The 14,426-nt window shown below is 48.9% G+C and overlaps 1 protein-coding gene across 12 annotated transcripts in view; it reads right to left on the reverse strand.

Annotated features, from left to right (window-relative positions):
* Tiam1 (TIAM Rac1 associated GEF 1) overlaps window positions 1-14,426 on the reverse strand; it is a 320,703-nt gene that overhangs the window by 24,338 nt on the left and 281,939 nt on the right. For all 12 annotated transcript variants that reach the window (XM_087576457.1, XM_087576448.1, XM_087576451.1 and 9 more), the window contains 4 exon segments: window positions 12,698-12,801; window positions 3,642-3,821; window positions 2,057-2,125; window positions 1,648-1,773 (listed from right to left, as the gene is read on the reverse strand). In XM_087576457.1, the coding sequence (XP_087432583.1) occupies window positions 1,648-1,773; window positions 2,057-2,125; window positions 3,642-3,821; window positions 12,698-12,801 (479 nt within the window).

The following is a 14,426-nucleotide window of genomic DNA, read 5'->3' on the forward strand; positions in this document are numbered from 1 at the left end:
GCAGGTGTCGTCTCCTCAGCCTGGACACACTGCCCCGTTTCATCCCACCCACTTGACTTATGAATGAAGAGCTAGCCTCAGAGAAACATCTTCCAGACGTCCACGAGGGCCTGGTCTTGCTTAGGCTCAGGAGAGGCTTTCTTTAGGCTTAGAATTAAAACACAGGACTGACGTGGCAGTTAAGATTACCTGCTACCAACACCTGGGGACTTCTATCCCTGGAACCCGTGGAAGGGGAGAGCCGACTGGCCTGCTAGTGCTCACTGTGACACCAATAATAATGATAAATAATTTCTAAGAATGAATTCCAAGCAAGGGCTTAAGACCTCAGATGCGAATGGTACCCTGAGCTCCCAGATACGCAGTTTATCCACCACACGGTGTGGAGGAGGGTCGGTCGGTCTAGTAAAGGGGATGTGTACTTCAGACCACACTTAACAGGCTCCACAGTGCCCAGAGTCCTGAAATCTCCTCCTCCATGTTCAGTTCCTCTACTTCCAAAGGGCCACGGCTGCGGGACTATGTGAGACGTGGCCATCCCAGTCATAATCACAGATTAAGCAGGAAGCTGGGAAGGACCCCGAAACAGCACCCCTTTGTTTACAGTAACGGCGGCTAAGTGTTTACCAGAAAGTAGCCTGATAAAAGCTTCTCGGACGTGGGGCACACGGTGGGGGGGAGGTTCCCACACTGCAGCTGCCCAGTGCGGCTCACCTGCCGGACTTCTGAAGGCCCCACAGCCTAGCTGCACATTCCCAAGAGGAAGTCCCATCGGCCAGATGTGAACATGCCCACGTTATCAGGAAGCAGGGCATGGCTGCCTGCGGGTGCGAGGCAGGGGCAGGAAATCACAAGTGACAGGAACTGACCTTCAGAGATTATGTCATTGTCCTGACTACTGTGACGGCTTCACGGGCACTCCGGATTGCATGTGTGCACATGTATGTGTCTATGCCTATATGTTCGTTTGTGTATGTATGTGCTTGTGTATGAGTGTGTGTGTATGTGTGTATACGCTCATAGATACATAGTCTCAGATCCTGTACTTTAAATAAGGGCGGGGCTTTGTCAATTACATCACAGATGACCCTGGTTTTAAGAGCACAGTGGGTGACATGTAAGTCAGTACACACATCGATGAGTTTTGTTGATTTGAAATTTGGAACAGAAAATTCCTTCCAGGGAATAGGAACCAGGGGAGAGGAAATGAGCCACGGGGGAGTAACCCTTCCTCGGGTGCTAGTCACAATCCTCACTAGGACCACGAGGTCGCTGTGCCTCTGGACAGGGATTAGTATGTCCATCATGGTTCCCCAGAACAGGGTGGACTCATTTTACTGAGACCCGAGGGGCTAATTTAATTTTGTTACTAGCTAATGTAACCTTCAGCTCCATGCTGCTTCCAAAGGAGACACTGATGGCTAAAAAAGTATAAACAAGCCAACAGCATCAGACAGCTGGGTCCCTCCCCACCCCCACCCTCCCCCAGCACGCCTCCCACTGGGACAGCCTACGGAGTTCTAGGTGCTCTGAGCTCTGGAAGATCAGAGCTCTGCCTGCAGCACAGTGCCAGGGTTCACCCTGACCCACAAGGTAGCCAGCAGCAGCACAGAGGGGCAGCTTTAGGCAGCTTGGGACGGGACTTACCTTAAACTGGTCAACCTTCTCAAGCTTTTCCAAGTCAGGGACCAGTCTAACTCCATCTTCTAGAGTTTTAAGGAACTCAACTTGAAACTCCACCATTTCGGTTAAATTTCCAAAGAGTACATCGAGCTAGAAAATAAAAAAGAACTTAATCTACCCCACATTACACGAGGGCTCACCAACTTTATTTGGGCCGGACTGCACCATTTCTGAGTACTAAGGAGTCTACTATTAGAGAATGGGGCAGTCCCGCTTGTTCCAAGTGTACACCAAGATTTAACAAGCTGCGTTTGACCTGCTATGACCAAATGATTAAAGATGCGCCCCATGTAGAAGTGCTCCAATCTCCCATTCTTCACCAGCAACTCAACAGCAGTGTGCCCCTCACAAGATCGAGGCAGCCCCACCATACCTCATCCTGGGTGAGAAAGGTCTCCTTCTGAAGGGGCTTCAGGTATCTCTCCATGAGGCAGTTTAAGTCCTACAAGTTGGAAGCACACTTTGTTAGCATACCTAAAGTCTTTGAGGAATCTATGAAAAGACAAGCTGTGTTCTGGATTCTGAGGAGCCCATGATGAAAGCCCATTACCACAGGAAGAAGCAGGCTTCTTCTACAAGTACCACAGACTCTGCAGACCCCATGGCACTTCTGAAATCAATTCTTAAACTCACGTTGTACTCTGAGGGCAGCTAAGCAGCTACATACAAAACGGACAGGACTGTGCCCCAATAAAACTTTATTTGCAAAAACAGGCAGCAAGACTGGCTATGGCCTGTGGGTCACAGTATGCTAGACTCATCATAGTTAGCCTTGTTTAGACTAAAATATACGCAGTTTAAAGCGGACAGCCAGTCCTGGCAGCGTAGGTCTGCGATCCTAGTATGTGGGAGGCTGAAGCAGAATTATTTTTAATTCAGGGCCAGTTTGGGCTCCGGGGTGAAACCCTGTGTTAGAAAAACAAAAATCAACCAGATCAGCACTGCTGTCGACGGGGGAAGGAACAGAACAATTAGTAACACACAGGAAGCAGATGTGACCCTTCCATCTAGACTTACAATATGCTATAAAAAAAAAAAACAGACTTAAATCAGATCATCTTCATGAGTGCTCAGAAACTTTATGATCAGTTACAAAGTTTTCTTACAAATTCTCATCAACTAGAATCCTCCATTTTAAAAGAAACTAAATTCAGTGTGTGTGTGTGTGTGTGTGTGTGTGTGTGTGTGTGTCTGTGTGTCTGTGTGTGTGTGTCTGTGTGTGGTGTGTGTGTGTGTGTCTGTGTGTGGTGTGTGTGTGTGTGTGTCTGTGTGTCTGTGTGTCTGTGTGTGTGTGTCTGTGTGTGGTGTGTGTGTGTGTGTGTGTCTATGTGTGTCTGTGTGTCTGTGTGTCTGTGTGTGTGTCTGTGTGTTTGTGTGTGTGTGTGTGTCTCTGTGTGTGTGTGTGTGTACCTAGCATGTGCCCAGAGACGTCAGACAAAGTTGTCAGGTGTTGTGTGTCCACCTGTTTCCTTGAGAAAGGGCCTCTCACTGAACCTGGAGCCCACTGGGTTTAGGGCCAGGCCAGCAAGCTCCTGGGACCTGTCTTTCTCTGTCCCTGGGAGACACTACAGACATGGGCAGCTGTGTGGGTGCCGGGGATTTGAACTCATGTCCTCATGCTTGCAGAGCAAGTGCTCATACCACTGAGCCATCTCATGGGGCCCTAAATCCAGATGTAGTAGTAGCTTATAAAATAGAATAATCAGAAAGATGACTTAATATTCACCATCAATCATATAAACACATAAAATAACAACCAACACCCAATCCTAGTCAATATTCTAATCCTGTAAAGTAAATCAAGACCTCAGCGTCCACAATTGGACCTTGGTGTAGGTTACACCCGGGCAGTGACCCACTTCACTCTTTCCTGAAGAGAAGGCAGGGGAGGCCTTGAGGCTGGGGAGTTGAGGGGTTTGGAGGTTGGGGAGGCTGGGGGACCCCCGAGGCAGACGTACCTTCACATAGGTGCGTTCGGTCTCTAGGAGCTCACAGATCACCTTGCGCAGTTTATCTGCGTCCGATAGCTGTCGTGTGGTTGCCAGCTGAGGGCTCATGGCATCCTGAGGGGACGGGCTCGAGTCAGAGGGGCTCATCTCGTGCAGACTCCGGCAAAACGCTGTGACCTGTTCTGTGCTCTGTGGAGTACAGCAGACAGTGTCACCTCTCAGCAGGGAGCCTTGCTGCCCCGCTCCTGCACCCCAGCAAGGCATTTTTCATCGTAATAAAATGTCACGTGTGTTACCTCTCTTGTTCCCCAAACTGCTCCACACCTAAGTTCCTTGAATGCTGATAACTATAGCAGCGAATGCTAGTGAGTGAGCGCTCACTGCTCATCGGGCACACTAGCCTGAGGTATTTAATACTCACAGGGTGTGAGGAGGGCTATACAACTCCCACTGACCAGCTGAAGAGAGGTTGAGAAACCAGAGGTTAAGAAGCTGTGGACCTGGAATTTGAACTGCCTAAGCACATCTCAGTGCACGCGCATACATGAGCACACGTATGTAGGGGTGCTACCAGGAATGAAACCCAGGTCTCAGAATCAAGTGCTTTGTCACGGAGCTACAGCCCCAGCCCAAAGCCTGTTTTGAACCACTCCATGAGAAACTGACAAAGGAGAAGACAGAGGCACCGGGGTTAACACTGCCCAACACAAGGAACAAGGCTTCCTATTCAGTCACAGGACTGTCTCGTACACTACCCACTTCTGTGGCCTGCTGGAAGACAATGTCTATCTGTAGCCACTGAAAACTCCCACGTGCAGACAGAGGGCTGTGTTCTTGTGAGTTCTGCTGTTTGCAGCTTCTCCACCGTCCTTTGAGCAAGCAGAAGGCGAATGACCCTGAGACAGGCCATTGGGAACCTCAGGACAAGACGGAGGGGAAGGGGCAGTGACTGCCCAAGATTTCCTCCTTCAACTCCAAGTTTAGGACGCTCCAGTCCAACCTACGGAGTGATGCTAACAGCCGTCTGAAGCGTGAGCCGATGAAACCAGGTGGGCTCAGAGGCTTACCCCACTGAAGGCCTGGATCCCCTGACCACCAGGACCTACAGTGGGACAGGAAGGATCTGGAAATTGGCTTGGAATGGTTTTTAAAGACCAGGTCTCACTAGATAGCCCTGGCTGCCCTAGAGCTCATTAAACCAAATTGGCCTTGAACTCACAGACATCCGAGCCTGTCTGATCCCAGAGTGCAGAGATTAAAGGTCTGGTGGAACTGACTGCCCCAGGCATTGTTTTGAAGCAAGGAACCTTGTTTATCTGTCAAATGCACACCAGTGGTGTAGGCTGGATACCTTCCTCCTTCCCTTCCTCCTTCGAGTCTCTTGAGTACCCCCCACCCCATTGTCTATTTCAACCCTAAACACAAAAGTGTATTTTCCCAGGGGTTGACGGTGCGGATAAAGGATTATTCTTTTGTCATCTAGTAAGAACATTCTTTCCTCAAACAAGGCAGGGAAGCTTGGACCTGCTATATTCCACAGGGCAGGACTTAAATACATCGAAGGGTGGTTTGCATATGCAAAAGAGAACACAAGAGTTCTCAGAACCTCCAAAAATGGTTCATGGGGGGCAGGGAGCACAGGGCAGAAAAGCCCAGAGCCTGGACTGTGCTTCCCGAGCTAGCATTCCACGTCTCTCATAATTGTCATGGCTTATTTATGGCTGCTGCTATCTCTGCTAACTGCCGGAAAGAGCATGTCACCTGTCACAGGTGCTCCAGGGAACAGTGGGGTTTAGACATGGAATATCCCGGAGGTGACAGAAAGCTCACCCAAACGGGCTGTGCCGTGCACCGTGTGAGCTTTATCTCAGGAAGGTTGCTGAGAAGGGAAAACTACCTGCTTTTTACCAACGCCTTTTGTGCAGAAACAATGCAGTTAGCTATGCTATGGCTTCCCTAACTTGGGGTCACCTTGAAATAGTCAAATTGGGCTTTGTCATCAAAACAGAGACAAGGGAACAGATATAGTCATCTAAACATGATGCTCACGTCGCCTTTTAATGATCTAATGGTAATTAAGACAGGCAACATTTTACAGTTTGGTTGCCAGGGGATAAAAACCGTGCCCTTCTGGAGAAAATCTCACGTGCAGAAGGTGGTAAAAGCTGAGTGAGTGCCCAGCCCCCATCCCACCACAAATTCCCCTGGGTTGCTCTGGTTTGCCACCCAGCAAGGAAGCTAACAAATGAGGGTGCCCCACGGCGCCTGTAGCCACAGCTGGCTATCCTTCACAGTTCCCATGACAAACACACCCATCACCCAATTCCAATTATTGGTAAAGTACCCATTCCTGTACTTTCAGACCTGAGACCATTACCCAGGCGACTTTGTGTATCACCCCACGCAGATCCCTCAACTGCACAAAAGCCAACATTGTAAGAGGTGCTGACATACAGCAGAAGCAGGGCATCCCGCAAGACGTGACCCATCACACTGGGGCGGCGGGGGTGGGGTGGTGGGTGGTGGGGGGGTTGTTGTCATGGCGCTTAGGTTAAATACGGAAGGTCTGGAATGGGATGTCCGAGTTTTTGACTCCTCTGAGGTATCATGATACCCAAAGACATCCATTTTCCAGGGTGTGGACAGGGAGCTGCCTTGGTCTCTGTGAAGTGGCATCTCAGTCTTGCTGCTCTGGTCGTCCACACCCAGTGGCCTCCCTGGATGTTTCTGGATACACATACACACATGTGAAGTGTGATGATCTGACTTTATCTTTGAGGCCATTTTCTCAGCTTTTAGTTTTGCATCATAATTGGAAAACACTGATTTTGTCTTCCCGCTTTCAGGGAACACCCCAGCCCAAGCAGCTACAAACCATCACACCATGCTCGCAAAATCTTTGTCAAAGTGACTTATATTTTAGGCCTCACAGTGTTACATGTTTTGTGCACACCCGGTCTGTTTATCAATTGCCATTCATCTCACAATGTGCCTGATTTGACGCGGAACTTCATCAACTGCATGTATGCATAAGAAGAAACGCAGTGCACACGGGAATTGGTACTGACAGCCGTCCACGGTTTCTGGCAACCGCTGGGAGTCCCGAGATGTCGCCCCTAAAGGTGAAGGGAGGCGGTTCCTTATTTTCTTGTGCGAATACCCAAAAGCACCATGGGGTTCCCTTTGGAGGGCTCAGTCTCAGCCACCCCTCCCTTGTTAGGGTCATTTTGGAGTGTTCCCTGAGGCTGACCAGTGTCCCCTCAAACCATTCTGCTCACTAACTCAAGGTACACAATTTGGGTGTACCCTAAAGCACTGACTTTAAACTGGTGCAAGTAAATATATATAGAATGAGCAGGGTGTTTCTGTTTGGAGAGAATCTAAAGGATGCTATAAGGTTTGAGAATTTTGCTTGGTTAAAATATTACCTCCAAAGTATCCTTTTAAGCAACTATGAGACACAGAGCTCCATTGGGATATCTCTAAGCTATTGATTTCACATATTGTTGGCCAGTTAAATCTTCAGTTCCCTACATCTGACTTCCACTGTGGCCAAACTTCTTTTTTAAAGATTGATTGATTTATTGATTTATTGATTTATTGATTTATTTATTTCATGCATGTGAGTACTCTGTCGCTGTCTTCAGACACACCGGAAGAGGGCATCAGATCCCATTACAGATGGTTGTGAGCCACCATGTGGGTGCTGAGAATTGAACTCAGGACCTCTGGAAGAGCAGTTGGTGCTCTTAACCGCTGAGCCACCTCTCCAGCCCGTGGCTAAACTTGTAGTGTACAAGGTCAGTATGGAACCTGCCTGTGTCATCCTCGATGGTGCAGCATGGAGAGAGGAAGAAGACCTGCCTGCTCCATTACTGGCTATCGGGTGGCTATGGTCACCCACACACCCAGCACTGGGCACGCACAGGCCCGGTCAGGCTGGGAAGTTACCCCACGAGCGAGCTCCGCGTGAGAGCAGCCCTGGCTCAAGGGGAAAGAGGAGGGCAAGGCAGGTACTTCCGGCAGGGATGCAGGGCTCTCTCCACTTGAGGACTGTCACCAGTCACCCTAGAGACCAAAGTGCAGACACTGCAGAGTTTAAACTGTTGAAGGGGGCAGAGGTGCCTCCTCCCAGCCAAAACTGAGACTGAGCCAACGAAGGAGGAGTTGGGCCACTTTACCAAGGCTGGCATGAGGCGTGAGGTGAGGTGAGGCGTTTACAACATCCTCCCCCCTGTCCAAGATGAAAAGAAAGAACAACACAGGAGGCGACAGACTCCTAGGGACACACTGAAGCCACCGGGCCGCTTAAGTCTTCCTGTTACACAACCGCCAAAGGCACCGGCTGCCTCCAGAGGAGCAACTTCTGAAACTGTTCTGACTCTGACCGATTTAACACTTCCCACAGATTTAAAAGGAGCGAGAGTGGCCTCAAATCTCACAGCCTTTATTTAAGTTTTTTTTTTTTTTTTTGGAGGAATGGTGAGGCAAAAAAAAAAAAAAATCCACAATTTTAGAGGGCGTTTCACAATTTTAGAGGGCATTCCAGTCATTCACAGTTCCTCTAATTCTTTACCTGCTTTGGGGGTGGCTTCTAACAAATTTCAAACAGGGAACAGCAGTTAGGCACTGGACCGTCAAAGTTTGTTTCATTAAATGACAGGCTCGGATGCCAGCACTGGTATCAGAGGGGCTTGGTTGCTTTTGTTAAGCGGTTTCTGGCCGGCAGCTGGCTGTGCATTTCTTTCCCAAGCATTGCGTTACCATTTACTGCCGGGGAGCTGATCTACTGAAGTAGGTCAGCTAATGTTAAACTGTCCTCGCCCACTGCGAGTCAGCATAAAGAAGACCCAAAGCACCCGGAGGGACAAAGCACAGCCCAAGCTGTTTGAGCTTCCCCAGTCCTCAGCCAGAGGTGTAGCGTATCGGTCACAAAATACGTTCAGAATCTCAATAGCCAAAAGAAGCAAACATCAGCAATAGGAGGATTAAAGAATGAAATTAAAAAGCCACAGCCCTCTACTACCTAAATCTACCCTCTACCAATAAATATAAAGACCCAATACAAATTCAACTGCATGCAAACTACTGATTTGTACCCCGGGCTACAAAACCCACCGCGATATATGTTCTTTGTTAACGAGGGTGTCCGGAGGGGAAAGGAGATGGAATTCGGAGGTTTGGGACAAGCATAAGCGTCATTAGTCTCCCCCAAAGCGGCGCACGGGGCAGACGGAAACAGTGAGGCGCTCACCAGATGAAGTGTGCGGTGGAAAGAATCGCCAGCCCTGTCGTTCTCGACCCTGGGCTTGCGCTTCATCTTCCACAGTGAAGACATCCTCAGGGATGTAGTCTCATGGTAATTCCTCCCAGTGCCTCGTGCGTTCAGAAAGGAAGCCGAAGTTTCTTAAAATACTCCGAAAGCCCCAGCCACTTTCTAGCTCTCAGAGAGGACACTCTCACCAGGGTGTCCCATGCTGGCTCTCCTGAGCGGACCTGGGACCACATCTCAACGGGGCGGAGCCCCAGAGCGGCGCCTGCTTTTCCATCCGAGCTCCGGGAAGCAGTCAAAGGCTACATCTTGGGTAAGAACTCATGCTTTGATTTCACCTGGCTCAATAACAAAAGTTCCAGAGAGGAGAGGAGCAAAGCAGGCAAAACAAAGCCCAGAGAACCTCCCCAGATGCGGGAGGCTCTGCCCTGCAGCCAGTGGGATCAGCTGATTGGCCAGCATCTCGAATGGCACGGGGTATTAAAAGTGCCCAGCTAGGACAACTTCGCAGCTCCCCACCACACAAAAGAGGTCTTTCACCCGTGCCCACCCACCCTGCTGCCTTTTACACTAATGCTTAGTTACAAAAGCAGGTGCTTCCCAGATGATCACAACGTCCTGAAAAGGGGAAGGGAACTGGTTGTAATGGAAAGTCAGAGACCGGTTCTAACTGGAAAACAAAGTCAGAGCCACCAGGGAACCTGGAATGCAGGACGCTGGACTCCTCTGACCTCAGTTAATCAGTATTTCATCCCACGAGCATGAGTTTAAGGAGAAGCTGCAAAGGGAAGTCAGTCACCGGGTGAGGAGACCTGAGGCTGCCACTAAGCTACCAGAGGAAGGAGGCAGTGACAATGGGAGAGGTGACTAGATTCCTCTGACTCGTGACAACCCGACCCATCGCGGTGACATTCCTGAATCATCTCCAGAGAAAGAGCTCTGGACTACCCACATGCTCAGCCCCCAAAGGCCATGCACCGCTAGCTACACTGCATTTCAAAGACAGAGAACACCAAGGGCTTCCCCCTCCATCCAGCTCATTTGGGAGGAACGCAAAAATGAAATAAAACATAAGAAGTCAATCTCAGGGTCTCCGGCTTCATGTGTCTCACCAGGATAAAGACTGGCACCAGGGCAGGCTGTGGTGGCCCATGCCTTTAATCCCAGATGGCTGGCTGACCTCTATGAGTGTGAGGTCGGTGTGGTCATATCAACATGGCGAGCTCCAGGTCAGCCAGGGCTAAAAGACCCCGTCTTTTAAAAACAAAACAAGGAAGAAAAAAATGATTTATTTCCTTATTCTGTTGGGGGCAGGCATATTTGGATGCAGGGCATGCTGTGGCGCACATGTGGGGGTTAGCGGACAGGAGGAGTCAGACAGCCTCTTCCACATGCCACACGGTCCCAGGAATGGAGACCAGGTAGTCAGGTTAGGGGAGGGGCTCCTTCACCTGCCGAGCCATGTCAACGGGTTTCTATTTATTGATTAGGCACGTCTCTCCACTTGGTAAATGTGTGCATTCAGAGGAGGCTCAACCGCCTGGTTTAGCAGCTTCAAAACAAATGAACTCGCACACCAACACAGTCGACCAATGCGTTTAACCTTAATCAAGAGGCACTTTAAGAAGATTAAGCATTCGGAAAACGGCTAAATGGTTCGTGGCTGTGTATCTAATTGGCCTCTAGCACTACTAATAAATTAGTTCCCTCTTTCCTGAAGCCTGGCGTTCAGTGCCAGCGCAAAACAATCTGGCTGCAGGTAATTTAAATGGCGGCATCAATTACACAAGGCCTGGAGAAAGACTTTTCTCTTTTTCTGCATGTTTCTCTCTTCTGTAAAATAGAGTTGGACGGCATCTCTGCCAGGAGTGTTGGGAAGATGGGCTTAAATGAGACGGCGCACCATTTATGCAAAAGGTAACACAGGTGTGACTTTATTATTAATAGACAGTGGAACTCAGTCGCCAAGATCTGCCAGGACCATTTGAAATTCCTGCTTTCGAACCTCTTAAATGAGAAACTTAACCTCTGGAAGGGTACTAACAGGAGCTCAGTGGGGGAAAAGCACTTGTCAGGATTTTCCTGCTGTGGTAAACACCATGCAAAGCAACTTGGAGATGAAAGGGTTTATTTGTCTGGTATGTTTGAGTCACTGAGGGAAGTCAGGGGCTGAGGCAGAGGAAATGGAGGAAGCTTCTTATTGGTATTCCCCACGGAGTCCTCAACTTGCCTTCCTATACAATCTAGGACCGGCAGAGGGCTGGAAGCACCCGCCCCAGTGAGCTGGGCCTGCCTTAATCATTAACCAAGAAGATGGCATAAATGCTTGCCTACAGGCTGATCTGATGGCGGCATTTTTTAAAACTTAGGTTACTTTTCAGACGACCTGAACCTATGTCAAACTGACAAACCAAAAACCAACCAACCAACCAACCAACCAAAAAACCCAACTAGCAGAGGACCAGAGAGATTAGCTCCCACTGCCCAGGTTTAACAGCTCACAACAACCTGTAACTCCAGGAGATCCAATACCCTCTCTGGCCTCTAATATTTGTTTATTTGTTTAATTTGTTAAGGACTTAAGGAACAGAATGGGCATTTGGAGAGATCAACAGTGACAGACAAGGTGATTTTCCTTATTAGTCCTAATTCTTAACCATACTCAAGACTGGAGTCCTGGGAGAGAAGGGACTGCCCAGGTGGACTGACCTTTGGGCAAGTCTGTGAGCCACTGTCTTGATTGTTAATTGATGTGGGAAGGTTTAGCCCACTGTGGGTGGCACCATCCCTAGGCAGATTGTCCTGGACTGTATAAATAAGCCAGTAAGTCAAGCATGGCAGTATAGCCTTTAATCCTAGCACTCTAAGAGGTAGAGGCAAAGGGATTTCTATGAATTCAAGGCCAGCCAGGTCTGAATAAAGAGAAAGACACTGTCTTGAAAACCCAAGGGAGAGACGGGGAAGGAAGCAAACTAGTTAAGCATGAGCCCGTGGGCAAACAGCAGTCTTCTTCCGTGGTTTCTGCTTCAGGTTCCCGCCCTAACGTCTATCAACTATGACCCGAAGCATGAGATGAAACCACCTTCCCCTTAAGAAGATAATGGGCAGAGTGTCTCATCACAGCAACAGAGAAGGAACTAATACAGTGACTCTGTCTGAAAACCTGTCTTCTGGACGTGGAAACTGAGGAGCAAAGGGGCTACTGTATACACACACTCGACGAAGTAGCCAAAAAGCACACAGAGTCACGGGCAACAATCATACCGGTTTACACCAAAGCATCAAAAGGAAGTTTTTGCTCACTGTATTCAGCTGAAGAACAGTATAATTGGCTTAATATAAAAATCGTTTCCTTTCCCTTTAATGTAAAAGAGTGCACCTTGAACAAGAGCTGAGAGCAGATCGCTCAAGTGCGGCTCATTACAGAACCCCTAAGTGGCAGAAGGCACTGCCGACTCCATTATGCACATTTAGGATGATGCTTCATCCTCCACAAATGAAGACTGAGGAAGGAAATGGGGTGAAATTATGGCATTAACGTGGAGCTCCAGCCGTGGCAGAAATTAAAGAAAGAGGCCTTCAATTCATTACAAGTGATTTCTGCCCTATATTCTCCCACATGGGTTTGTTACGGAGACTGTAATTTAGATTTCATATCTAGCTACTTAGTAACATCTCAGAAGTAAAAACACACTGTATCCCACGGAGAGGCGCCTGAGCATACACAGCTGTCCGGGCGGCTTGTCAGCTGTGATCCGGCAGGACATGGGATGTGAAAATGAAAATCTCTCACCTTGCTGCTGTGATCTGTCTCATCGGAAGACTCCAAGTCCGGTCCTTCGCCCTCTTCCGGAGCTGTCTCAGCACTGCTGCCCTGCTCGCTGGAGAGGCTGTGCCCTACCACACAAGAGCAGAAGAAAGCAGGGGTCACCATGGTCGCCTTTGGTGTGAGGCCGCACAAGGTTAGCGTGGACCGTGTCTGCGTACTGAGGATTCTCTGATTACCTGTCACGGTCTTGGCTCAATAAATGGAAGTTTTCATCATCCCTGCTGTGGTATTTCATATACCTCTTTAGCCTTTATGTGTTGGACAGATACAGTAATAGTTATGGGCTAAATATTGGTTTCCTACAATCCTTACGTTAAAACTACAATCCCAACGCCAGTGGGGTGGTATTTGGAGGTGAGGGCTGAGGAGGTGGTAAATTCAGACACATGAGGTCATGAGGAGTGGTAATCTAGAAGATTCCTGGCATTAACAAGGGGCTTCCACACTCCCATACATATATACATGTATACACATGTAACTATATCCATGCCCACCCACATAAATTCATGAGTACAACATACACACACACACACACACACGCACACACACGCATGGGAGGTGGGGGACAACAAGAACAGGCACCGCAGGATTCCTGCAGATTGGTTAAACATAGATTGCTATTCCACAGACACAGAACAAGGCCTGATACCCCGGACTAATTAGTAGCTCTGAATGCTCCTAGTCAATGCTCAGGCCGCTGTCCACACTGGGCTCTGACGCACCAACGCTTTCTCACAAAGACTCTGAACACGGAGACTGTCTGGGACTCGCAGCCCTGAAGCCACATGGAAGAGAAATACCCTCTGAGTCAGGACAACATGGGGAGAGAGTAGAAGGGAGCAAGGCGAGTCTCTTCCCTCAGATTATGATCACGGGGCTGGCTTTAGGGGTGTGAAGGGTTCCATCCAAGAAATGACAGAGAAACCTTTTGCCCTAGTCACTGCTCTATTGCTGTGAAGAGACACCATGACCTAGGGAATGTATAGAAGAAAGGTTTTTGACTGGGGCTTGCTTACGGCTTCAGAGAGTGAGCCCAGATCATCACGGCAGGAAAGCATGGTGGAGCTCCAGCAACTGGGACCCAAACACTCACGTATATGAGCCTACAGGACTCACTCTCATTCCAACTCCACAGCCACCACAGGTCTTTCTGCATTTCACCGCAGGGGCAGGGGACCGGAGTGACGCCAACCCTCACGGGTATCACATAATGTGCAGAGGTGGAACAGGCTAAAGCGGGAAGCCGTAACCAGCCTCACAAGACACCAGAGGGCTGGGCAGGCAACTCGGTGTGAATGCTCTAACCTAGTATGCATTAGCACAGCCACAAGCAAGGAGACAGACGACACAGAGCAAACCTCCTGTGAGGGCAGAGGACACCAAGGAACACCGGAAATCCGGCCGATACAAAACAACAACGAATGACCAGGCTGAAATTATTATTTAAAAAATAAATAAATAAAAGGTGCTGTCGAAAGCAGCATGCAAATAAACAGAATTTCTAAAAATCAGAGCTGTGGCGGTGGAAATTAAACCATTGAGGGGTAAGACACAAATCAAAGTAAGCGGATTGTTAAGTCCGTCGGAAAGCAGAGCCTTACTCCAAGAAAGGGGAAAGACCAATTGAAAGTCTGGGGATAGAACTGGAGTAGCGGGCTGGAGAGATGGCTCAGTGGTTAAGAGCACTGACTGC

The sequence above is a fragment of the Rattus norvegicus genome, chromosome 11 (assembly GCF_021556685.1).
Source record: "Rattus norvegicus strain SHRSP/BbbUtx chromosome 11, alternate assembly SHRSP_T2T, whole genome shotgun sequence".
NCBI lineage: Eukaryota > Metazoa > Chordata > Mammalia > Rodentia > Muridae > Rattus > Rattus norvegicus.